This window comes from Coptis chinensis, chromosome 4, assembly GCF_015680905.1.
Source record: "Coptis chinensis isolate HL-2020 chromosome 4, ASM1568090v1, whole genome shotgun sequence".
NCBI lineage: Eukaryota > Viridiplantae > Streptophyta > Magnoliopsida > Ranunculales > Ranunculaceae > Coptis > Coptis chinensis.
In genome coordinates, this window is record NC_141459.1 from 7,259,012 (window position 1) to 7,284,755 (window position 25,744).

Sequence of the window (25,744 nt, forward strand, 5' to 3'; positions counted from 1 at the left end):
ATATCTCACAGTTACATGTCCAGATATCACTTATTCTGTTAATTATCTCAGCCGTTTCATGCAGTCCCCACGGACTCCACATCTAGATGCTGCTCATCGTATACTCCGCTATCTTAAAGGTTCGATCAACAAAGGGATTCTCTTATCCGCTAATAGTTCTTTACACATCTCTGGTTTCTGTGACTCTGATTGGGCTAGCTGCCCGGTCACTCGTCGTTCTACTAGTGGTTATTGCACTTTTCTTGGTTCTAGCCCTATATCCCGGAAAACAAAAGCGAGCATCGTATCACGTTCTTTTCCTCACGGGGCCGAATATCGTTCTATGGCTACTCCGGCATGTGAACTTCAATGGTTGAAGTATCTTCTCTCCGACTTAGGCATCTCTCATTCTTCTCCGATGAACATGTTACGTGATAATCAAGCGACCCTTCATCTCTCTCAAAATCCGGTTTTCATGAACGAGCGAAGCACATTGAATTGGATTTGTCATTTCTTACGCGACAAGATACGAGACCAAGTTACTATCTCCTACGTTCGTTCCATCCTCGAGATCGGTGGCCGGTCGACGCCTTCACTAAACCTCTCCGGCAAGGACACCTTTCTCGAGATTAATTATGAAGTTGGGAATTCTTGATATTCACTCTCCAACTTGAGGGGAGTATTAGAAGTCGTTCCTCTAGATCATAGAGGAGAGCGCCAAGGCCTCGACAAAAGCGACCAGCCGCTATGGATGAGAATACACAGACTCGCGCTTTTGACACGAGCGCCAAGCTGACACTACTATGGACGAGAATACAACAAGCACCTCGTGCTTGACACGAGCGCGACCGCGCCTCGCGTGTTGATTAGAAACCCACCGAGTGTTTTAGAATTGTTTTAAGTTTTACTTCCTATTTTAGATTCTTGTATTGATCTCTATATAAACAACTTGTAATCTTCATATAATTTAATCAAGTAAATATTCTCTCCAGTCAATCTCTCTCTCTAGTTTATCAGTTAAGGACAAGTCAAAAATATGATGAAAGTGTACCGGTTCGATTAATCTTTGGACCTCGTTTGGTTTCTCTAGCACCAACAAAAGATGCGTCTTTTGTAAAAGGTTTCCCTTATGCTATTAAAACTCACATGGAGAGCCAACATAACGGGGGATTACTTATTGAAAACAATTACGCATTTGTGAACTCTCGGTCCAAGTCCCCATCGGTGGGAAAGAGTTAGCACACCGCAGGGGCCTCAAGGCTCTGAGGACCAACCACATGTATGCACATTTACTTAGCTACTCATCAGTAAATCTCATTCATACTTGAATATGTACGTACCTTGCTTTATGCCTTTCTATAACTGTTTTTTATTTACTATACTTCATCTAAATCAATTAGCCTGCTGTTAATTGAGAGTTCCTGAAGTTTCATATATTGTTACAACACGTGAGTAGAATCAAGTTTCCTGTTTAAGTAGGTGGTCTAATTATTTAGAGTTCAAGACACAACACACGTACGTACACACTCTCCTATAAAAAAAAATTGTGTGCTTTCTCTCAAAATTTGCTAGCTTCCAAAAAACCCAATATGAAGCTTAATAAAAAAATGGCAAAGTAAAATTATGCTTACACTTTTCGGCAATTTTTTTTTAACATCGCGTGCATAGCACGTGCATCTTGCTAGTACTAATAATACAAATGTAGAGGGGAAGCACACAACTAATTGCGCTGTAAGTCAACCTTTATCAATGGCAAATTCTGTCTTTTAATAAGTTTTGTTATGTTCTAATTTTCATTTGTGAAGAACCATAACTATTCTGGAGATAATCAATATGCAATTGATGACAAAAACTTAGGACCAGAAAGCGCTGTAGTTTTTGGCTTTCCAGGACCACCTTCAAACGAGAACTGGGTATCTAAAACCCTATCCTTTGGGGTTGATTCAAAGTATTATTTACTCATAAGATTGAAGCAGATATGAGTACTAAATTATTCAATTTGCAAAATTACTACAATGCTTTGCACAAGTTCCTTACATTAAGCTTGACGCTGGAACATAAATGAAGATCATCCTATTGAGAGTTTGAGTTTTGAACTTTGTAGAGCTTATTAGAATGATGGGATGCCATTATATACCAAAATTTATGGTCAAACTAGGGACTCCCAAACTAACCAATATTGATTTGTACCAGTATTTCAATGCAAATCAACTATTTCTGGTGAGACTCCCTTTATGGAGTTTGGACTAGATTTTTTGTTTGAATACATTCCAAGACCTAAAGGCTGTTTGGACACAAGAATCATTTCCAAGGGAATCACGTACTAGTTTGCAAAGATTATAGGAAATCTTCGAATAAACATGGGTAGATGATGTTTTGGTTTTTGGGAAGAACTAGATTTTTGGACCCGTTCAACAAATGGAGACCGTTTTTATATAATTTTTATAACATAGAAAATAATAGTGCCTATAATATCTATGTTGATTGTTGATTCCAAGGCCCAAGGCAACCTTAAGCTATGCCCATATGATGTTCTCATTACATGCAATCCTGTCAAATTCACATTGTCCTGCTTTGGTTTTATTCTTCCATATTCTTTACAGAATCTTAAAACAAATCCGATCATCATATTAAACAGTTACATATCGACCTAAGTCTCTACTAAATATATGGTCCAACATAAAAAAAAAATTAGAAACACAAATATTAATGGATGTATAGGTCAGATTGCTCAGGGCAACCTATTCAATTCCTTGAGAAACCTGTTGATACAACCTATTACTTCATGAACTTGAACTGAACAATGAATAGTTATAAGCCCTTTGTTACATCAATTTTACTAAGGAAGTGCACTTAAAAAAATAAAATAAATAAAAAATAGGGTTAACTAGTATTACCCCTCTACTAGATGAGCCAATTAGGATTTCCCCCAACTACTAAGGAGACCTGAGTTTTTTTTTTCATGTACTCGGGGGGAGACCCTAATTTCCTCATCTAGTTGGGAGAAATCCTAATTGGCTCATCTAGTAAGGGGTAATACTAAAAAAATCCTAAAAAAAAAAAAAAAAAAAAAAAAAAAATATTTAGCTGGTATTCTACTGCAAAAGCAGTTACGCTACTGCTCCAAAGGTTTTTCCATACTCTAATTAGTCAAGTCTCATGCCTACAGCCTACTTACTACATTGGCACTGAATTCTTTGCTCCAAATGAGGTTAAACTTCAACGTAAAATATTTGAACTTGCTCCAATCTGTCGCACTCTACCATCACAAATCAATTATAGATTGAAAACACATAATTCACTTTTCTACTAAGTGATGTAAACTATAGAGGATATCATAAGGATATTATTTTTATTATATTAGCCCACTAAAAACAAATATGGGGAAAATGAAGCTAAAGAATTTTAATTAGTTTAGTTTTAGCATCAGCCCCAAATAGAATTCCTATTAAAATCAACTTTGAGAAAAACCTTTAATAACTTTAAGCATACAGTAGACATTATCACAAATGCTACTTACACATGCCTATCAAACACATTTTTTCATTAATAACTCCACCACACTATACAAAGCCAACTACGCAAATAGTATCAAAGAAGATGTAATCACAAAATATATATATACCTCAAATGACTTCTTAATTTGCTACCTTTTGCACCGAACATTTGATAGATGAAACAACATGAAATGATATTCACAAGAAATGATCCGAGAATGTTTGTTGAATTTAGGGAGGCTATGAGTAGTCAATTTGAAATGATTGACATGAGGCTTATGTCTTATTTTATTTGGCTTGAAGTGATACAAAGTGATGCTAGAATCTTTGTCTCGCAAAAGGAGTATGCAATGGATACTTTGAAGTCGTTCAAAATGTAGTCTTGTCAGCCTATAAAGACTCCAGTTGAAGAAATTATACATTTGTCTAAGTTTGATAACAGTGAACTTGTTAGTCCTAAGTATTATCGGAGTTTAGTAGGTAGTATACGTTACTTGACATCTACTAGACTTTATATTGTCTTTGTAACGCCCTAATTTTTCAGACAATTGAATATTCAGATAAAAGAACTCGATCCAAATATTCAACCATCTAATAAACCAAGATGTGAGCGGCTTTTGACTCACATGAGTCCAACGAGAACTAAAATATAAAGCACCCTCTTTGAACATCGCGTTCAAAGAAATTTCGATAGAGTTTCCTCTGTATTTCCAACATTTCATAGATTTACAACTTGTCCTAACCTAAAAATCACATAATATACTTCCATTTAATATATTAAAACCTCAGCCGTAAACCCGACTACTAAAAGATACTGATTCGTGGCACCGACTACTTAACCATCTCGACAAATGTCAGTTAAATCAAGTAGCGGTAGCACCCCGAAACCGATCTTTTACCCTAGATTGGTCTTTCACCCTTGGACGCTAATTAACGTCATAATTTCTAAAGAAGGAATTCATTATATTATGGATTTATAATTACAAACAACTAACATTATAACTAAATTATTACAAAACAACTTAAAAGTCATAATTTCTAAAGAAGGAATTCATTATATTATGGATTTATAATTACAAACAACTAACATTATAACTAAATTATTACAAAACAACTTAAAAGAAATCAATTTAGAACTAAAAGACATAGCTAAGGAACCGCTGTAGCAATCAAAATGTGCTGCACGTTAAAGTTGTCGTAACCAATGTTATCAAAATCGTACGATTCTCGACTTGAATCGTAAGAGTCGAGTCGAGTTGTAGCATGATAGATTAGAATAGTACCAGTAAATCATTGATGATAGGAATCGCTACAAAATCGGGATTCGAATGGAAAATCGTCAGAATCGGAAATAATAACGATTCCTCCAATTCAAATTCCATTAACAGGTTGTGAACCAAAAAAAAATGCAACAGATAAGTTGCCATCACTATTTCTTATCAAGAAAAGAGAAAAAAGAAAAGAAGAGAAAGAAAAGATTGTTCCTTTATCAAGAATCAAAGAACAAAAAGTTTCCAATCATAATAAATTGCACAGGTAAGTTTCCGTCACTACTTTTTCTCCTTTTAATTCTAATTCTTCTTCTATTTCTTTTAAATCACCTTCTATTCTCCTTTCTTTCTTTCTATTTTATCAGTTTGATCCCCTTCTTATTTCTTTTTCTCCTACGTCTGAATCCCCTTCTTCTCAATTTTTTTTTACGAAGGGTTATATGGGAGATATGGACCTGGGTCAGGTCCAACCCAACCTAATAAGACGTGGGTAAGGTGCTCAGGTCCATATATCTTAAACCCAGATCATATTTTCTGAAAATTAGACCAATTTCACTCATTTTCTAAAATTTCAACAAATTCCATACATTTTTTTCTGAAATTTTGATTATTATCATTATACTCTAACTCTTTAAGTGCTATGCAAATAAGAAACAACAAGTGATTAGTAGTTTTCTTATGGTATATACATATATGTAAAAATTTACAACACCTATATAGAATATGGCTTGAATCTTACGATTTTCGACTCGATACGATTTACGATTCAGTAAAAATGGAAAACGATTCCCGTTCCTATTCAGGAGTTGACAACATTGGTCTTAACCAACACGTATGCTTTCTCTGTTTTATAAAAAACATGTTCGTCCCTATGAACACTCTCTAACACGCAACGTTAGATGGATAGCCAGTATATAATAATCAATGTGAATTAAATTTATTAACAGCTGACAAGATTTACATAACGGCTTACCTTTCGGCTACATTGCCCTGCTTGGCTTACCATTTTTCTTATAAACTCCCCGCGTGCTAACTTAATTGAACAATTATTTAAGAACACACTTAAACGATCAACATTAATAACTATAGTTAGATATTATGTACTACGAGATTAACATCATGCTTAACACGTAGAATCATGTGTTAAAATCAAATTAAATAGTAATAACATGGATAGAATAACCGGTTTCCTTGTTACCAGGGGTTGGGGTTTTCCTATGGAAGCGGCTGAGCCGGGTGGCTGCCTACGTACCCTTTTTAAGAGATCAAGCCATTCGTAGTTCTCCTATTGCAGTGTAAAGTGCTATGGGAATGGATTAAGCCATTCCGATAAGGAAGGCGGCATGGGTTCTCTACCCTTTGTTCTATTCCTGTTTCTCTATTAACAACTATTCACTGTTCTAGCGTAACCAATCACCAATTGCACCCGCTATAACTATTTATGGTTCCTGTGTCATAATATATTAACGAACATGCCAATAACGTTTTAACGTTACAATTGTACCAATAAGTTGGGTTTAATTTACTACTAACTCAGAATCAAAACAAAACGTTATTACTATATAATTAACCCACACTATCATAACTACCCACTGTGCAGAAAGAATAACATTTAATCAAATTTAACCGTACATAAATAAATCGCCTCAAAACCAGATAAAATTGTAATTAAAGGTATACAATTATACATGCAATTTAAAGTATATAAGATACAATATTTAAGTTTACTTACCTTACGCCTTTTAAACCACCAAATATTCATTAAGAACTTTCAAATTTCTATTGCTAGCTCGCTTCCTGGCTTACTATATTAGTTGTATTTAAAGGACCTGCACTTTTCTTTTTCTCCGTTTATTAACTATCAAGAATCCCCAGGATACCCCCCAAAAGTTGTGATCCCTTTCCCCCATTCGAGTTATTTCTTTTTCTTTCTTTTTTGGGTTCGAGACGAAGAGTCTCTCCTGACCTCCCCCTTTCGTCCTTATCCTCTCTCCCCCCTAAAAAGTCATCTCGTTATTCGTTCCCAAATAGCACAATAAAACCGGCCCATATAATAGGAGCAGGCCCAATATAAAACAAGACTTAAGAAGTGGCCCAATAATTTAAAAGGGAAACAAGCCCAATACAATAACTAGGCCCAATATAAAAATAATCATCAATGAAAAGCCCATAATCATCAAAGTCCGCCAATAATATATGTTACCACCCCGCCAATGATAAACGTTAAACCCCGCCATATATCTAGTAATTGACCGGTTCCATTTTAATAGTAACAACAATAAATTTGCATTACTTTGGAATTTACCGCGTCAAACACCCATAACAAAAATTGTAATTACTAAAATACTTAAATAAAATAGATACCAACACTCGTCACCCACATCAGTCTACACCAATTATTCTATAGTAGCACTGAACTAACACGTGAAATGACCAGATTGTCCTTAGATAAAATTCAAGGTCATTACAGTCTTTGGAGTTGGTGTTATTAGCAGGTTTATGGAAACACCAAGCCAAGCTCACTTGCTTGCTGGAAAATGAATTCTGCGATATATCAAAGGTACTTTGAGCCATGGTATTTATTATGCTTCTGGTGGTCATTGTGATCTTGTTGGATATACGGATAGTGATTAGGCAGGTGATATGGATGAAAGAAAGAGCACGCACCGGAATAGTTTCTTACTTATTGAAGAAACAACAAGTTGTTACCCTTTCCATGGTTGAAGCAAAGTATATCACAACTGCTTCAAGTGCATGCCAAGTTGTTTGGCTGTGACATTTATGTGAGGAGTTGCGTCAGAAGCAAGCACTCCCTACAACAATTTATTGTGACAACAAGTCAACAATTGCTCTCACCAAAAACCCGGTGTTTCATGGGAGGAGCAAGCACATTGAAATCAAATTTCATTACATTCACGAGCTTGTCAAAGACCACAATGTTGCGATGGAATTTTGTAAGTCTGAAGATCAAGTTGCCGACATTCTCACAAAGTCGTTAAAGGCTGAAGCCTTCTACAAGTTGAAGCAGAAGATGGGGGTTTGCAGTCATGAAAGTTTGAGTTTAAGGGAGGCTGTTGGAGTTTGATTAAACTCAAACTAGTAGTGTTGCTTTGCTTACAATAAGGGTCGTGTCATATGTGACCAAGTCTTCTTTGTTGGAACAGGTCCTTACCTGTTTTGCACAATCTTAGATAGATAGTGCCACAAATATAGGAAGTGGTGATGGCTTAGTTGAGTCAGTTTCTTTAAGAGCAAGTAAAAGTCTGTAATCATTACTAAAAAACTATGAATAGATAGCATTCATTTAATAGCACTTATAATAAAATGATATTAAATTTTGGAGGATAGTGTTTATCCATCTAGTGCTATCGTTTGTGTATAACTGGAAGACTAACGATTGTGTTTGGTCAGAAAATGCAATAAAGTTGCCCCAAATTCATTGCGTTTTCTACTTACTGCTATGATAGCCGACCAATCCTTTTGTTGGACTTCAACGCCAAAATTTTAAGGCCACCTGCTTCTATTTTAATATTTTCCCTCTTTCCCAAAAAAATACACCATCAGAAAAACAACACCGTCAATCTCTAAAATGTTCGGTCTCCGAATCCACTTAATTGATACACACAACCTTCTCACCATTGCCACTTCCAACACTTTTACAATCCCTAACGCTAAAATTCAAGAATCTAGAGGAATTGTCCATTTTTATCGGAATATTTCTAAGAATCACGTTAGAAATCAAAATCAAGAAGAAGAGAAATTATCCAGTCTTTTTTTTTTTTTTTTTTTTTTTTTTTTTTTTTTTTTTTTTTTTTTTTTTTTAATTGCTGTTCCTAGTTAGTTTTCTTCTGATGATTTTCTTCCATTTCATGGTTCATACTTTAAACGCGTCTCCAAAATTCTACTCATCAGGTTTGAATTTAATTTGTGTACATATTATTATTTTTATTATATACAATTTTTATTTATTTGGTTTGAGATGTGCAGAAATAATGGAATGGATGATCGGTACCGCGTGTTGATAAAACTTGTTGATGAAAAGAGAGCTAATGATTTTTAATGGACGGAGGTTTTTGTCTATTGAGGTAAACAAGACTTGCGATTTTGCTGTGATTTTTTTTAAAGACAAATTAGAAGAAAATATTATTGTTTCTTCTCATTTGTTTGAAATAATATGTCTAGGTTGAGGTTTGTCAAATACTGTTTGCAGTATCTGTGGAATATACATAATTGGCAGAGACTACTAGTACTTCTTTGGGGTTTACTGAATTACCACTTGTCCTGTTTGCCTCGGTACGTAGTCACTTTCCACTATGTGTGTTAGAGTGAAGTTTTGTTGACTCCAGCTAAGGAAAATTTGTTTCTTTACTTGTTCAATTTTCAGAGAGACTGGACCAAGACACTAGTGGAATTTTGGCGACACCAGTGAAAAATAGCCACCATATCTAATTCCATTATTTTGATGTGCAATTTCACTTCAAAAAACAATGTTATCTTTTTATGTTTGATATGTGAAGCATGTTTGAAAATCCTATCTCTAGTAGGTTAATTTATTAAGGTTGGTGAGTAATTTTCCAGTTGATCTGCGGTTAGCATTTTGATGTCCTTGTAAGTGTTTCCTATCTTGAATTTGAGTTCAGCTCATGTTTGTGTAAGTGCAATTTTTCTATTGTTTGTTAATGAACTGATTAGTTACATTAAGAAGTGCCAAAAACTTTTAAACTACCTGTATTTATGAAGGCACTGTGATGTAGTACCTGTACCATTCTTTTGCAGGATTGGTTGTAAAAGAGGTTGATTCAATGTCTTCGACTCTTAATGGTATGGATACTACCCTTCGATGACTATTTCATATTGCTTTTTGAAAAGTTAGATTGCTTACTAGCGTCGTCATGTGTGCAACTTTAGGGATGACTATTTCTGCTGTTGTACAAATATATGCTTGTTTATCATCATCTATATTTGTTAAGTTATTAGGATTATTTGATATGGTTGCCAAATACATATGGTTGGCCTGATTGGACATTCCCGTTGTTTACATAGTAATCTATATTCTTGCTACTGCACCAAAACCAACCATTTGAATCTTTGCATTACAGGACCATGTGGTAGATCTTTTAAGAATGTGAATCTCATCAAGTAATTCAAACGTTCTGCTGGACTTATCCTTCCAGTTGTCTAAACTTATTTTTATTAGCACATTCAATCTGTTGAGAAGTAGAGCCTTATTTTCACAAGGTATGACTAAGGCAAGTCCATTGAATGAGATAAGAGTAGGTATTTGCTATAGTTATACTTGGGTAACTGCAATGAATACTTCATACTATGATTTGAGAAGGAGATTTTAGTGAGTTTTTGTGTTTTTTAGAAGGTTTATGTTAGTGATTGATGAATCTGTTGATTTGCTATGAATATGGAATTGTATGATGTTAATTGCTATGAATATGGAATTGTATGATGTTAAGTAGTCTTTTTTTTTTACTGTTTAAGTGAAATCATAAAGCTAGTGAGCTTCATCATTTCATAGGTTTTAATAGTTGTTTCACATAGCCAAAAGTGGCAGTAATGGAAGCTTACAAGCAGATAAGTTACTTGCCTTTCTATCAATAGAGATCTGATCAGGTGACATATATACCTAAGCATTAGTTAGGGATCTTATTGCTTTAGCATGTCTCTAGTATTTTAAGAAAACAAAAAAAATAAGTACAAACACTCTATTATGTATCACCAGTTTGTATGCTTTATTCTATGCTTCCGCATCACGTGCAAGGAGTTTGACTTAGCCTATGGAACACGTGCATCACATGTACATGTAAAAAAAAAAATTATGATATTTCGGTTATTTCCCATATTTGTGAACTGTGTGATATAGTTTCATTGTTGGACTGTCACTTAACCAAGTTTTAATAGTAACTAGTGCAGCTATATAGTCGTTTCCTTTCCATCACAATTTTTTGTGCCTTGCAGGTCATGAGACCTTAATTATAGATCTGATAGATTTTATATATGTTGCTCGAATGGCAAAGAGAGGTGATTTTTCTCTAAGAGAACCACCTCACCGACTCACCCAGTTCTAGTCATGGTGAGGTGTGCTTGTTATGAATTCCTACTCGTGTATGACATGATATGCATGCTTACTAAGTAACCTTTCAGTCATTGTTTTTCTTTCGTTACTGAATGCTCATTGTAACCATAATTTCCGCCTTTCCTATTAGAAGCAAGGAGTAGATTTTCTTCTTATTTGGAGGTTTTTACATTAAACCATACCAGTCATATATATTTTTTTCTTGTTGTGTTCTTTTTCTCTTCTACGTCTACATATGGGCAAAAGGGTGAAAGACAATTTATAAGATGTTTTTCATTCTACTTTTCCTCGGCAGGTTCATAGTTCTTACTTGTGCATCGATCTTAAAGGTTATTCTCGCAAAGCTAATTGAGGCAGCAGGTATCAATCTCATTGAATTAGCTCTAATAGCGTGTTTTGTTCTGTTTTTATCGGTCTTCGTATGGTGCTTTTAAGTTAGCATCACCTTCCGGATGTCGATCATATAAACTAGAAATGATTGCAGCAAAGGACAATACCTAAGTCTAAACAAAGATAGACTTATTTTCACATATTTTTAGGAACATTGTTGGTACAATACCTTTTGTCCACATTTGTGTATTATTATATCTCTTCGTACTTGTTGATTTCTTGTTGTAGTTGTATTTTCATGAGTGCTAGTGAATTGGTAGCTATATATTGTGTTAGTTAGAACTTGCATGACTGTGGATGGTTTTTATTTAGGGTTAACCAATATTACCCCCCCCTAAAAATACAAAAAAAAAATAAAAAAATCAAATTGGGTTGACCGAATTTTTTTTGTGTGTATTTGGGAGGGGGAGATCCTAATTTCCCATCTAGTGGTGGTGGTGGTGGTGGGGTAATATTGGTTCACCCTTTTATTTATTTCATCAAAATAAAATGTTTGTTTCAAATTAGGGTCTCCCTCCTAAATACACAAAAAAAAAAAAATCAAATTGGGTTGATGAATTTTTTTTTTTTTTTTTTGTATTTGGGGGGGGTGTAACACTAGTTCACCCTTTTATTTATTTCATCAAAATAAATGTTTGTTTCATTGTGTTTGCTATTAGTAGAAGTGAATCCATAAGCTCAAAATGGAAAGAGCGCTCACTTGTTGAGAGGTTGATGGTTCGAATCCATCTGGGTCTCATATCATAGAATTTACAAAATTGAAAATTAAATCTAATGAGCCTTGTCCGTATTGAAAAAAAGCATAGCATTTGTTGTTTAGTGCTATCTTAATTTATTGCAAGCAAACAAAACGCTATCCAACTTCATAGCATTTGACTATAAACGCTATTGTATTTTTATTGCTGGTCACACAAAACGCTATTTGTTTTTATTACGTTTGACTCAAAACGTTATTATATTTATAACATTTTTGTAAAACCGCTATTAACAAAAGCATAGCATGGATATTAATAGCGTTTGGGAAAACGCTATCAATGCTTTTTAATAGCATTTTACCAACGCTATCTATGGCCTTTTGTGTAGTAGTGTAAACACCTATAAATTAGTGTAGTCTTTGCATTGAATAAGATATAACAAGTATTGGATTAAAGTCTTAACTCTTTATCTGATTTCTTCTGCAGCAGTTTATTTTTTCTATTTTTGATCACTTGGTTATTAGAACTCAACTCTAATAACCTACATTTAGATGTATCAAGGAGTGTGAAAGCACGTACTATTCGAAACTTTATATGGTCGGGTAACCCTATAGTCAGAAAAGGCATCACCCTAAAATGGGAGAAAGTTTGCAAACCTCATGAAGAGGGCGGTTTAGGCATTAGGAAGCTCAAGGAACTCAACCTTGATGTCTACATGAAACTTTCATGGAACCTACTCATAGTAAATACTAAATGGAGCAAGTTTCTTAAGAGTAAGTTCACCACGAAGTCAGGGCAGTGGATTTCTTACTATAAGAAATAATCTTCTATATGGTTGGGGATACAATGGGCACTGAAAAAGATGACGCCTCACATGGGATGGATTGTGAGTTAGGGTAAACACATTGACCTATGGTAAGACTCCGGGGCTGGTGTAGTTATTGCAAATAAAGTTCAAGGAGTTAATTGGAAGGATTACACTTTTAAAGTGTCATATATAATAGCAAACAACAACTGGAACATACCTAATGTTCTCTTTGAAGTCTTCTCGAGAGTAGGTATTGATGTGAATTCCCTTCTTCTACCATGTGGAGAGGAGCTGGACACTAGGATATGGATGCTGACTCAAGACGGGGTCTTCTCTATGGCTAACGCTTTTGAAGTAATGAGAAAGAAGGAAATGAAGGTCAACTGGCATTAATATGGGTATGGAATAGGCATATACATCCGAGGAAAGTGCAAAATTAAATAAGCTAAAGAGACTGTGAAACAATATTGGGTGTACGTGTCTTCTCTGAATTGAGAGAAAACAATGAATTATCATTCATATATATAGAGATTACATTAGGGTTACATCTAGGGCTAGAGTTCCCAAATCGATACATGGTTAGAATAGGAAACTTCTAATACAAGTAGATAGAAACTCAACTTTGTTAGTCGAGTTGCGTCTGGTGAAGTGAGAGCGCGTGCGAGCTCTGAATGTGTGGTAGATGGGCGCGTGCGTGCCTTGATTGTCAGCAGCAGAGTGTATTCTTATTACTCCCCCTCAAGTTGGATCGTGGATATCAATAACAGCCAACTTGCGAACCAGAAGCTGAAAGGAATGACTTCCGAGTGGCTTGGTGAAAATGTCAGCAATTTGATCAACAAAACGAGTATACTGCAGATCAATTAGTCGTGATTGGATCTTCTCACGAACAATTAAAATAGCAATCAAGCTCAATATGCTTGGTCCGTTCGTGAAATACTAGATTCTTAGCTATGTGAATAACAACTTGATTGTCACAGTGAAGAGAAATAGGTTGACAATGAGGAATACCAAGATCAGCAAGAAGATATGTCAACCATTGCAATTCAGAAGTGATAGAGGCCATAACATGATATTCTGCTTCTGCGGATGACCTGGCAACGGTTTTCTATTTCTTGGTTTCCCAAGAGATTGGACTGGAACCAAGGAAAATGCAATAACCAGTAGTAGAACGACGGGTTGTGGGATAACCTACCCAATAAGAATCACAAAATCCTCATAAGTGGAGAGGACTGCTGGAGGAAAGAAGGATGCCTTTACCAGGAGACCCTTTGAGAAATCGAAGAACTCGATGTGCAGCATCCATATGAGCAGTACGTGGAGCGTGCATGAATTGGCTCAGTACATGAACCACATAAACAATGTCAGGACGTGTGACAGTAAGATATATCAAACGCCAATGAGACGCCTATAGGATGAGGGATTGGACAAAGGTTCACCATCAGTAGGGGATAATCGGAGATTCTACTCCATAGGAAAATCTATTACACGGCCACCTAGTAAACCAGCATCGCGAAGGATTTCCAAAGTATACTTTTGTTTATTCAAAAACATCCCTTGGTTCGAACGTGCCACTTCAATGCCAAGAAAATATTTTAAACGACCCAAGTCTTTAATATGAAACTGCTGAGATAAGAAATCTTTGAGATGGTTGATGGCATGAAGATCAGTTCCAGTAACAATAATATCGTCAACATATACCAAGACATAAACAGAGGATATGCGAGAAACTTTAGAGAAAAGGGAATAATCCACCTTGGACTGTATGAAGCCGACAGATTTCAAAATGCTAGAAATCTTGGCAAACCATTGTCTGGATGCTTGCTTGAGGCCATACAATGATTTGTGAAGTTTGCATACCCTGGTCTCCCCCTTACGAGCAAAGCCAGGTGGAAGAGACATGTAGACTTCCTCTTGTAAATCACCATGTAAGAAAGCATTGGTGAACATGCTAACCTTTAATCACTGCAATGGATAGAAGTGCGCGAACAGTGACAAGCTTGGCTACAGGAGCAAAAGTCTCATGATAATCGAACCCCTCAACTTGAGTAAAACCTTTAGCCACCAAACGTGCTTTGAACCTTTCAATATAACCATCAGAATTGTATTTGACCTTGAAAACCCACTTACAACCAATGGGATTTTTGCGTGGTGGTAAAGGTGTGAGACTCCAAGTACCATTCTGTTCAAAAGCCGCAATCTTAGTAGCCATGGCATCACGCCAATGTTTAAACTTCATGGCTTGAGAAAAAAAAAGTAGGCTCATATGCAGAAGAAATTGCAGAAAGAAATGATCTATGTGCAGTAGAGAACTTATCATATGAGATGTAATGATGGAGAGGATGTGCAATACCTGATTACGCGGAAGCGGATGGAGAGGGCACTATATTGCAGTAATAGTCCTTAAGTTTCACAGGAGGATGGCAGTCATGAGGTGGAAGTTCAACTGGTGAAGCAGGTTCAGGTGATGGGGAGAGGTTGGAATGGAACTGGAGAAGGGAGTGAGGGGGCGTGCGCGCTCTAAGTGAGCATCAGATGAGGGCACGCGCGCTGTAACCTGTGGAGTTGGGTGTAAGGTTGGTGATGGGTTTGACTGTAAGGTGGAAGCAAGTGTAGGGAAATCAGGAAGAGGCAATGGACACAACTGGAATCGAGGGAGAAGCAATATCATAACTAGCCAGACTCATATCGGTAAAGGGAAAAATTGACTCATGAAAGACAACATCACGAGAAACGTAAAGTGTTTTAGAGGCAATATCATAAACACAATGCCCCTTTTGTGCATATGGGTAGTCAACAAATATACCCGGTTTAGCACGTTGATCAAACTTATGTCTAATGCACGGATTATGTGCGAAACATAAGCAACCAAACACTCTTAAGTGTGCATACGAGGGTGGCTAGCCAATGAGAATTTCATGAGGAGTTTTACCAAAGAAGAGAGGCGTGGGTAATTTATTGATGAGATAGGCAGCCACTAAAATACATTCACCCCAAAACGTCAAAGGTAAACGAGATTGGAAACGAAGGGCACGTGCAACATCAAGGAGATGGCGGTGTTTCCTTTCAACAACACCATTTTGTTGAGGTGTATAAACACAACTACGTTGGTGAATGACACCATGAGTGGAGAAAAATTGTTGCATTTCCTCATAAAGAAATTCATAACCATTGTCAGAATGAAAATTTTGAATTTGATGAATAAAAACATCACCATTCCTAGAAGACACGTGACTTACATAGTTTTAGTGTCGGATTTAGAGTGCATTAAATAAACTCATGTACAACGTGAAAAATCATCAACAATAGTAAGAAAATAACGTGCACTAGTCAAGGAAGTTTGAGAAAAGGGACCCCAAATGTCACAATGGATTAACTGAAAAGGTCGAGTCATTTTTATTGAACTAGAAGGAAAAGACAATCTTGATTGTTTTGTCTGAGCACAAACATCACAAATATATTTCTTAGAACACGTAATAATGGGAAAACTAGTAGCTAACTCTTGGAGATGACTCGACGATGGGTGTCCTAAACGCCAATGCCAGATATCAATGGTGGGGTTGCCGGTCACTAAGGATGAAAAGGAGGAGTGAAAATAATAAAGACCATCATCATGCACATTACCCTGTCCAATCCTCTTCCTCGCTTGCATGTCCTGAAAAACACAATGGTCATAAAAAAATGTTACTGAATATCGGAGAGACTTTGTTAGTTGACTCATAGACAACAACAAATTAAACTTGAATGAGGGTATAAAGAAAACATGTTCTAATTGAAAACCATGTGAGAACTGAACAGTGTCGATATAAGTGACAAATGCATGGGAACCATCAGGAAGTTGTACATGTGTAGTATGAGAGCAAGGCTCGTATGAAGAAAATAGAGTCAATGAGGAACATATATGATTGGTTGCCCTTGTATCAATAATCCAGACAGATGGTAATGGCATAGAGAGGGCAATACCTGCAAGATTTACATTACCACTACCTAGTCCAGCATTGCTAAGAGTCGATTATACTGATCTTGTGTAAGGATAGGAGCTGTGGTCATTGCTTTCTCATCATACGAGCCAAAAGAATTCAAAGCTGAAGCAGGAGAGTGTGTGCCCTTCAATTGGGCAGCAGATGGGGGCGTGCTCCCCTTGAGTGGGTGTTAATGAGGATATCCATGTAGCTTGTAGCAAACATCTTTGGTGTGACCTTCAATCCCACAGTTTTCACAACGTGGTCTTGGTTTTCCTTTGCGACGAAAGTCCCCTTCATTTGGACGATTGTCAGCACTTGCACTTGGATGATTCTAACTGAAATTGGGCTTGTTAGAATATGCAGCTATGGAACTTGTGTGCGATCTTTCAGCATGATTGACAGAGAGAGCACTGGAGTTTGGAGTATGCGCGGAAGAATTTTGTATTTCTTGTTGTTTCTCTTCTTGTCGAACCAAAGAATAGATCTTGGTTGTGCTAGGAAAATGATGTATCAACAGAATTTGACTGCAAAGTCATTTGTATCGATGGTTTAGCCCTTGTAGAAATTCCATACCATGATCTTGATCATATAACGCTACATTAGCCTTCCGATGTTCGCATGTGCAAGTTGGAATATTTCTAAGGGAACTTAATTCATCCCAAATAGCCTTCAACTTCGTGAAATATGTGGAGACAGACATGTCTTCTTGTTTCAAGGCAACCGATTGTTTGAGTTGAAAAATCTTTGGGGCGTTTGTTTGAGTAAAACGTTCCTCTAAATCTAGCCAAATCTCTCTTGCATTGAGTGCATAGAGTATACTGCTACGAAGGTGGATCTCGGTAGAGTTAATGATCCAAGAACTAACAAGGTCGTTACATCTTGCCCATTGCTGAAATTCTTGTGGATATATAGGTTGTTCCATAGTGCCGTCAACAAACCCTAGTTTATTCTAGGCTCTAAGCGTCATGGTCATGGCTCTAATCCATGTTCCATAGTTGTCGTCATCAAGAAGAGGAGTCACCAAAATAGCTGTAGGATTATCTGAGTGGTGGATATATGCAGGGTGATTAGTTTGTGGTTCCATTATATTCATTGGGTTAGTCGAGACGCCGACTGTTGATGAAAAAAGATAACCGATTGAAGTTGGTGTTGGAGAGGTGTTGGTTGAAGCACTAGTGTTGGACTCAGTAGAAGGGGATGTAGACATAGGTTACGGATCTTGAGTTTGCTTCAATACCATGTAAAATTAAATAGGCTAGCTAAAGAGACTGTGAAACAATATTGGGTGTGTTTTCTCTAAATTGAGAGAAGACAATGAATTATCATTCATATATATAGAGATTACATTAGGGTTACATCTAGGGTTAAAGTTCCCAAATCGATACATGGTTAGAATAGGAAACTTCTAATACAAGTAAATAGAAACTTGACTCTGTTGTCTGGTGAAGTGAGAGCGCGTGCGCGCTCTGAATGTGTGGTAGATGGGCGTGTACGCGCCTTGACTGTCAACAGTAGAGTGTATTCTTATTAGAAAGTAAGCCTTGTGTGGAAAATAATTCAGAATATTGCTATTCCTACTGATGATATGACCAGAAAGAAAGGCATTCAGATCATTTCTAAATGCAAGTTATATGGCAAAGAAGAGGAAAGTTCAAGCCATATGATGTAGGGATGTGAGTTCACGAGGCCATTGTGCTGCTGGCTTTCTCAGATTTTCAAAGTGGCATTGCCTCTACTGGGACTTCAAGCGGTAAGAAAAGCATGCAATCATCAGAGTCCAATTAAACAAGAACTTTGGAATGCTGCATCAGTGGAACTAATGGTGGGGGTTTGGAAAGCAAGGAACAAGATTTTCTTCGATGAACAAACTCTCAACCTAGCGGTGATTAAGAAAGACATTCTGCGAGGAACAATTAAGGTGGGTCTACTAGCCATAGGAACAATGTTTAATACAGTGGATGACCCGAGTTTACTCTCTCAATTGAATGTGAGAGGTAGAGCTAAACCCGCAGCCAGAATTTGGTAAGTATCATAGATACCACCTGACATGGATGTGGTAAAAGCAAACCTAGACAGTGCATCTATTGGGAACCAGGCAATATAGTGGTGGAGCAGGGGTAATATTTAGATAATCAAATGCAACACTTCGATTATAGGGGTTCTTGCTCAAGGTTTGGGGGTTCTCACAAACTTTGTCGCGGAATGTACAGTAGTGATATTGGCAGTGGAGAAAGCAGTTCATATGATCTGGAAGAAATTGTGGATTGAGTATGATTCAATGACAGTTAATGTACTAGCAATCAATGGTGAACACCTTCCATGGTCATTAAAGCCTAAGTGGGTCAGAGCAATTCAAAAGCTTAAACACTGGAGGATAACACACACTAAGAGAACCAAATTTTAGTGCAGAAGAAGGGATCTCATTTAAGTTATAGAGAAACACTATTGAGCTTAAACAGGCTTTCCTTTATCACATCTGTTGAATGCCCATTTAGGACATACTATCAATTTGACTAGGAACCTCCTGTAGCTAGATGAATAGTTGTAATTCACATCTCTCGGCTATAACATTCTTTATATTATAGATTTGTTGTGAATAGTACAATGTGGAAACAACGTTACCCACAACAAATAGATCAATCATACACAAGGATCGATCCTTCTCACTAGACAAGACTTCAACACCCTCCAAGCAATATCCCAACACTTCTTAATATCAAATAACAAGCATATAAAGTAAAACAATTAATGTAAAGGAAAAACAAACCACAAGACGAGATATATCGTGGTTCAGCAATTTGCCTACGTCCACACTGCGATTTCCAAGCTTTACTAGATGTCCGGAGTAACATATTACAAGTCTCTCAATTCACTCACAAAGAATGAACACTCAACTCATAAAGAATTGCTCTTTTATAATCTCTCTCTTTCTTGGTTTTGGTTAAGTTAGGTTTCTACAGAAAAAACCTATATTTATACTATTTTAGAAAAAACATTCGAAACAGTCTTTTCAAGCTGAAATACAGTGGAGCGCGGAGCGCGCCCTTGACAGACAAAGTCGAGTGCGGGTCGTGCCTTGGTTGCAGAAAAAGTACTGGAGTTTGCCAAAGGCATGAGCATGGGCCGCGCCTTTGCCAAGCAAATCCAAGCGCAAGGTGCACCTTACTTGAGAAAGAGAAAAACACCCTTTTTTCTCTACATTCTCCACCTCGGTGAGGTTTTAACATATAAAACCGAGCCGAATACATCCAGTCAGAACACATCCAGTATGAACACATCCAGCAAGGAAGACTCGCAGTCAACTGCCCCGAAAGGGCCATGCCCACAAAGGGCTCTTTCAAGCATGTAGGATTTGGAGCAAGTCCAAGCAGTGTTGGAACTTAACTCCGGTGACAACCTTTGTCAACATATTAGCAGGATTGTCATGGGTGTCCACTTTCTCAAGTGCTACATCACCATCCTCAATGACATCCTGTATAAAGTGATAACGGACATCAATATGCTTGGTCTGAGCATGATGAACCTGGTTCTTCGCCAAATAAATAACACTCTGACTATTACAATACAAAGCAACACTGTTCTGCTCAATACCCATATAATCTAGAAGACCTCGAAGCCATAGTGCCTCTTTCACTGCCTCTGCCACTGCCATATACTATGCCTCAGTAGTAGATAGAGTAACTGTAGCCTGTAGCATAGACCTCCAACTAATCGGTGCCCCATGCATCATAAACACATAACCAGTAGTCAATCATCGTCTATCTAGATCACCTGTATAATCTAAATTCACATACCCACTAGCATAACAAGTGCCTCCACCATAAACTAATCCCACATCCAAGGTACCCTTCAAGTACCTTAGTACCCATTTCACTGCCTCCCAATGCTGCTTCTCAAGATTTGTCATATACTTGCTTACAACACTAACTGCCTGTGAAATGTCTGGGCGTGTGCACACCATAGCATACATCAAACTGCCCACAACACCTGCATAAAGAACATTAGCCATATGATTTTGTTCCTCCACCGAACTAGAAGAAAACTTAGCTGAAAGCCTAAAATGCCTAGCTAAAGGTGTGGAAACCGACTTTGCATTCTCCATATCAAATCGAGAAATTACTTTCTGAAGGTATTTCTTCTGAGATACAACTATCCATTGCTTCTTCCTATCTCTGTCAATCTCCATGCCCAGTATCTTCTTGGCTCCACCTAAGTCTTTAATCTCAAAATCAGAGCTAAGTTGAGATTTCAACTTATCTATCTCCACCATGCTTTTGGAAGCAATAAGCATGTCATCCACATAAAGCAGGAGATAGATGAAGTCATTATCACAAAGTCTACGTAAAAAAGTAAAACACAAACAATCGCCGGTTGTACTCATGTTGCACCATGAATGTGTCAAAACGCTTCTACCATTGCCTGGGTGATTGCTTTAACCTATACAGTGACCGATTCAATTTACATACATGATATTCTTTCTCAGCAACAACAAACCCTTCAGGTTGTCTCATATAGATCTCTTCCTCCAAGTCCCCATGCAAGAAAGCAGTTTTAAAATCAAGTTGCTCTAACTCCAAGTCGAAGTGAGCAACTTAACTCAATAACACACGAATGGAAGTATGTTTGACCACTGGGGAAAATACCTCATTGTAGTCGACTCTTTCCTTTTGTGAAAAACCCTTTGCTACTACTCTTGCCTTGTACCCAGTATTGTCGGACTCAGGAAAGACCTCTTTCTTTCTAAACACCCATTTACTGCCGATAGTCCTTTTGCCTTTTGGAAATAAAACTAGGTCCCATGTGTGATTTTTATCAAGAGACTCCATCTCTTCTTGCATAGCAACCAACCAATCTCTGTAATGAGCATCTCTAACAGCTTCCTTGAAGCTATCTGGCTCATCGTCTTCGATATTCAGTGCATATGCCACTAAATCCACCTGACCATAATGTTTTACCGGCATCTCGTGCCCATACTTGTGCACTTTTTTAACTTGTCTCTTTGGCCTAGGGTCAGCCAATACAAGTTACGGATGCTCTTGCTCTTCTTCCTATTGTTGTGTGGTTCCATGATTTGGTACCTCATCATGAACTAACCAGTCATCTGCTATATCAGACAACTCAAGCTCAGTGGCTTGAACTTCTATAGACTCACCATTTTGCCCAAATTTTTCTGGCTTACTGAAAGATAACACAGAAGTTTCATCAAAGGTAACATCTCTGCTGACCAGGAACTTGTGGTCTTCTAGACACCACAATCTGTATCCCTTTACCCCATTTGTGAAGCCTAAGAATATGGCTTTCTTAGCTCTAGGATCTAGCTTGCTCTCCCTCACATGGTAGTAAGCAGTCAATCCAAACACTCGCAAAATACTATAATCAGCTGGGTTACCTGACCACACCTCATAAGGTGTCTTACAATCTATAGCTAGAACTGGTGACCTATTATACAGGTAACACGCCATGGACACTACATCTGCCCAATACTATTTGCCTAGACTGGCATTAGATAACAAACATCTCGCTCTTTCAAGCAAGGTTCTATTCATCCTCTCTGCTATTCCATTCTGCTGAGGCGTGCCCCTTACTGTCCAATGTCTAGCAATTCCTTGTTACGCACAAAACTCTTGGAAATGCCCATAGGTATACTCAATACCATTGTCAGACCGTAGTGTCTTTACCTTCCTATCTATGTGATTCTCAACCTTTGCCTTCCACTTCTTAAATGTCTCAAACACTTCATCTTTCATTTTCATCATATACACCCACACATGAATAGTGGGTATGATCATCAATGAATGAGACATAATAGCGGTTACCTCCCTTTGAAGCCACTCTGGAGGGTCCCCAAACATCCGTATGCACATAGTTAAAGATGCCTGTTGTCGTGTGCTTGCTTGACTTGAACTTGACTCTGCATTGCTTCCCATAGACGCAATGCTCACAGAACCCCATACTTGGCTTCTTCAAGTCCTTCAAGAACCCTCGCTTGCACAACTCAAACAAACTCATATGCCCTAGTCGTATATGCCACATCTTAGTGCACTCATAATCATTACTAGATGCAACCACTGCTACATCACCTATTACCGTACTACCCATCAAAATATACAAGGTTCCATGTCTTTGACCCTTCATAACAGTTAAAGAGCCACTGACAATCTTTAGGACTCCACCTTTGCCCACAAACTTGTGGCCTTTGGAATCCAAGGTACCAAGAGAAATAAGGTTTTTCTTTAGCTCAAGAACATGCCTCACATCAGCTAAAGTCTTCATTATACTATCATGCATCTTGACCCGTATAGTTCCAATTCCTATCGTCTTACAAGCAACGTCATTACTCATCAAAACGGAACCACCATTAATACTCTCATAAGAAGTAAACAACTTTCTATTCGGGCACATATGGTAGGAACATCTGGAATCAAGAATCCACCTTTCGACCATATAGTATTTCTTCAGGTGAGGACAATTACTTGCGTAATGTCCATTTTCATCGCAATTGTAGCACTTCACATGTGTCAAAGGCTTCTTTGACTTGGACCTAGACTTCTCATTACTTGTAGAAGCCTTTTCATACGACCTTCCTCTTGCCACTAGTACGACTGCATCAATGTTATTCTCTACGCGTGTCTTCTTCATCAACTCATAAGAAAGAAGAGCACTCTGAACTTCGTCAAGATCAACGTTTTCTCTGTTCATAAATATAGTCATTAGATACTCATAGCTTTCTGGCAAGGAGAATATTAAACATGCCGCTTGATCCTCATCATCCATCTTCATGCCCACATTCAAATAATCCGTTAGGCGCCGACGGAACTCACTAACGTGCTCTTGCATTGTTGAACCATTCACCATCATGTACCGATAAAGACGCTTCTTAAGGTACATCTTATTCGTCATGTTTTTGGTCATATACATAGACTCTAGTTTGAGCCAAATACCGGCAACGGTATTTTCTCCCATCACACTATACATGACCTCATTAGCAAGACATAATCGGATTGATGAACAAGCCTGAAGATCGAACTCTTCCCAATCATCATTACTCATACTCGCCGCCTTAGATTTAATCCCCTTTAAAGCCTTGTGTAAACCTTGTTGGATGAGGATGTCCTTTACTTGGACTTGCCAAATCCCAAAGTTATTACAAGTACTCACTCGCTATCTCCAAGAGAACATGGCATACATCCTGTGGCTTTGAAATCATTGCCATATGATCTGAACTCCTAATCTCCTTAACTTGTTTTACTGGACTACTTTCGATCATCCATAGTTGAAAATCCTCTGGAATAACTATATCATCATTGCTGACGATGTAAGCTCGATCGACCCATATCCTGTATTTGAAAATTTCGCTGCAGTTGACAAATCTTCTAGAAACATTGATCCTGTCCTTGTCAACATGGTTGCCAGCAACATGTCCTTTAAATTGGGAGATATATAAAGAAAAAATGTGTTATCGTACTTACTGATACATATCTTAAATTAGTTTTAACGTTTAAATTTGTCATTACTTGTGCCTATAGCTTTTTTATTTCATATAGAATCTTTATATTTAGTTGGAAACGTAATATTATATTAATACAAAATGTACGTAGAGGATAAGCACATAACTAATTGCGCTGCAAGTCTTTTCTAAATGGCAAATCCAATACCAACAGACCCGAGTTAAATTCTGTCTTTTGATAAGTTTTGTTCTGTTCTAATTTTCGTTTTTTTTCTTTTGTGAAGATGCATATACCTCTGCTGGAGATAATTGATAGGCGATTGATGATAAAAACTTGGGACCAAAAAGCATTGTAGTTTTTAGCTTTCCAGGATCACCTTCGAACGAGAACTGAGTACCTGAAAACCTCTCCTTTGGGGCTGATTCTAAGAACTGTTTACACATAGAATTGAAGCAGAAATAAGTACTAAATTATACAATTTGCAAAATTATTACAATGTTTTGGACATGTTCCTTACATTAATCTTGGCGCTTATGTCTTAACACTGGTGTAGGTAGGAGGACAGGTAGTATGCTAGGACATAATTAAATGAAGTTCATCCTACTGAGATCCTGAAATTTAACTGAGTAGAGCTTATTAGCATTTTGAGACCTTTAAATACCAAAGTTGCATTTTGGTCAGACTTCTTAAAGGGATTCCCAAACTAACCAATGTTGATTTGTATCAATATTTCGCTGCAAATCAACTATATCTGGTGAGAGTCCCTTAATGGAGTCTGGAATAGAATATTCGTTTGAATACACTCCGAGACCTAAGGCTGTTTGGACACAAAAATATTTTTCCAAGGGAGTCACTGGTTTGCACAGAGATTTATAGGAAATTTACTGGCCGGGTAGATGTTTTAGGTTTGAGAAGAATTTCCCTTTCTCATCCCTCACTATCAAAACTTTCCCACACATAAGCAACTACATTACACTTTCATACACAGCGTAGTAAAGTGAAAGTTATATACCTTGTCCACAGCAACAGAAATTTTATTGGGAAACTTGTCCATTGCATAAGCTATATTCAATCCGCCTAAGCTGTGCCCAACAAGAATCACTCTATTTTCAGTAGAGATTGTTTCCATGAACTCGATCACTGGTCGTGAATACTCCCACATGGTATCGACCTTGTTTAATTTCTTATGGTTGATACCGGAAGCTGCAAGATCAAGTGCAGTGACTTGGTGTCCCGCTGACTCTAGCATGGTTTTAACTTTATACCAACACCAAGCTCCTTGACCAAGACCATGCACAAGAATGAAATGATGCATTCGCTTGTTATTGTTGCTCTTCATTTCCTTCTCCATTATCAAATCTTCTACTCTTATGAACATTCTATAGAGAATTCGATCGGTCTATTCGATAAATAACAACCAAGCCAAGTCATACGTACCCAACAGTCTTGTCTAGTCATTTTTTTCTTGTATTTAGTGCGTTTTTTTTCTCTTTTTACGTATGTTTAGTTCTTTGTTTCACTGCATATATATATGACCCACAGATATATTACACAGCGATGGTAGAGCCTACGCAGTACGGACCACAACGATGTGTGGCCTTGCAGC

At 37.4% G+C, this 25,744-nt stretch overlaps 1 protein-coding gene and 1 long non-coding RNA gene across 2 annotated transcripts; both read right to left on the reverse strand.

The window, feature by feature from the left end:
- Window positions 1-2,685: 2,685 nt before the first annotated feature.
- Window positions 2,686-6,756, reverse strand: LOC147501572 (uncharacterized). Its single transcript, XR_015221415.1, has 2 exons — window positions 6,480-6,756; window positions 2,686-3,238 (listed from the first exon to the last, which is right to left on the reverse strand). It is a non-coding gene; the product is annotated as an uncharacterized LOC147501572 (long non-coding RNA).
- Window positions 6,757-23,834: 17,078 nt separating this feature from the next.
- Window positions 23,835-25,477, reverse strand: LOC147501573 (salicylic acid-binding protein 2-like). The gene is given in 4 exon segments (XM_086604338.1): window positions 23,835-24,016; window positions 24,019-24,112; window positions 24,432-24,569; window positions 25,151-25,477. Coding segments are annotated over 4 exon segments (741 nt in total).
- Window positions 25,478-25,744: the final 267 nt, after the last annotated feature.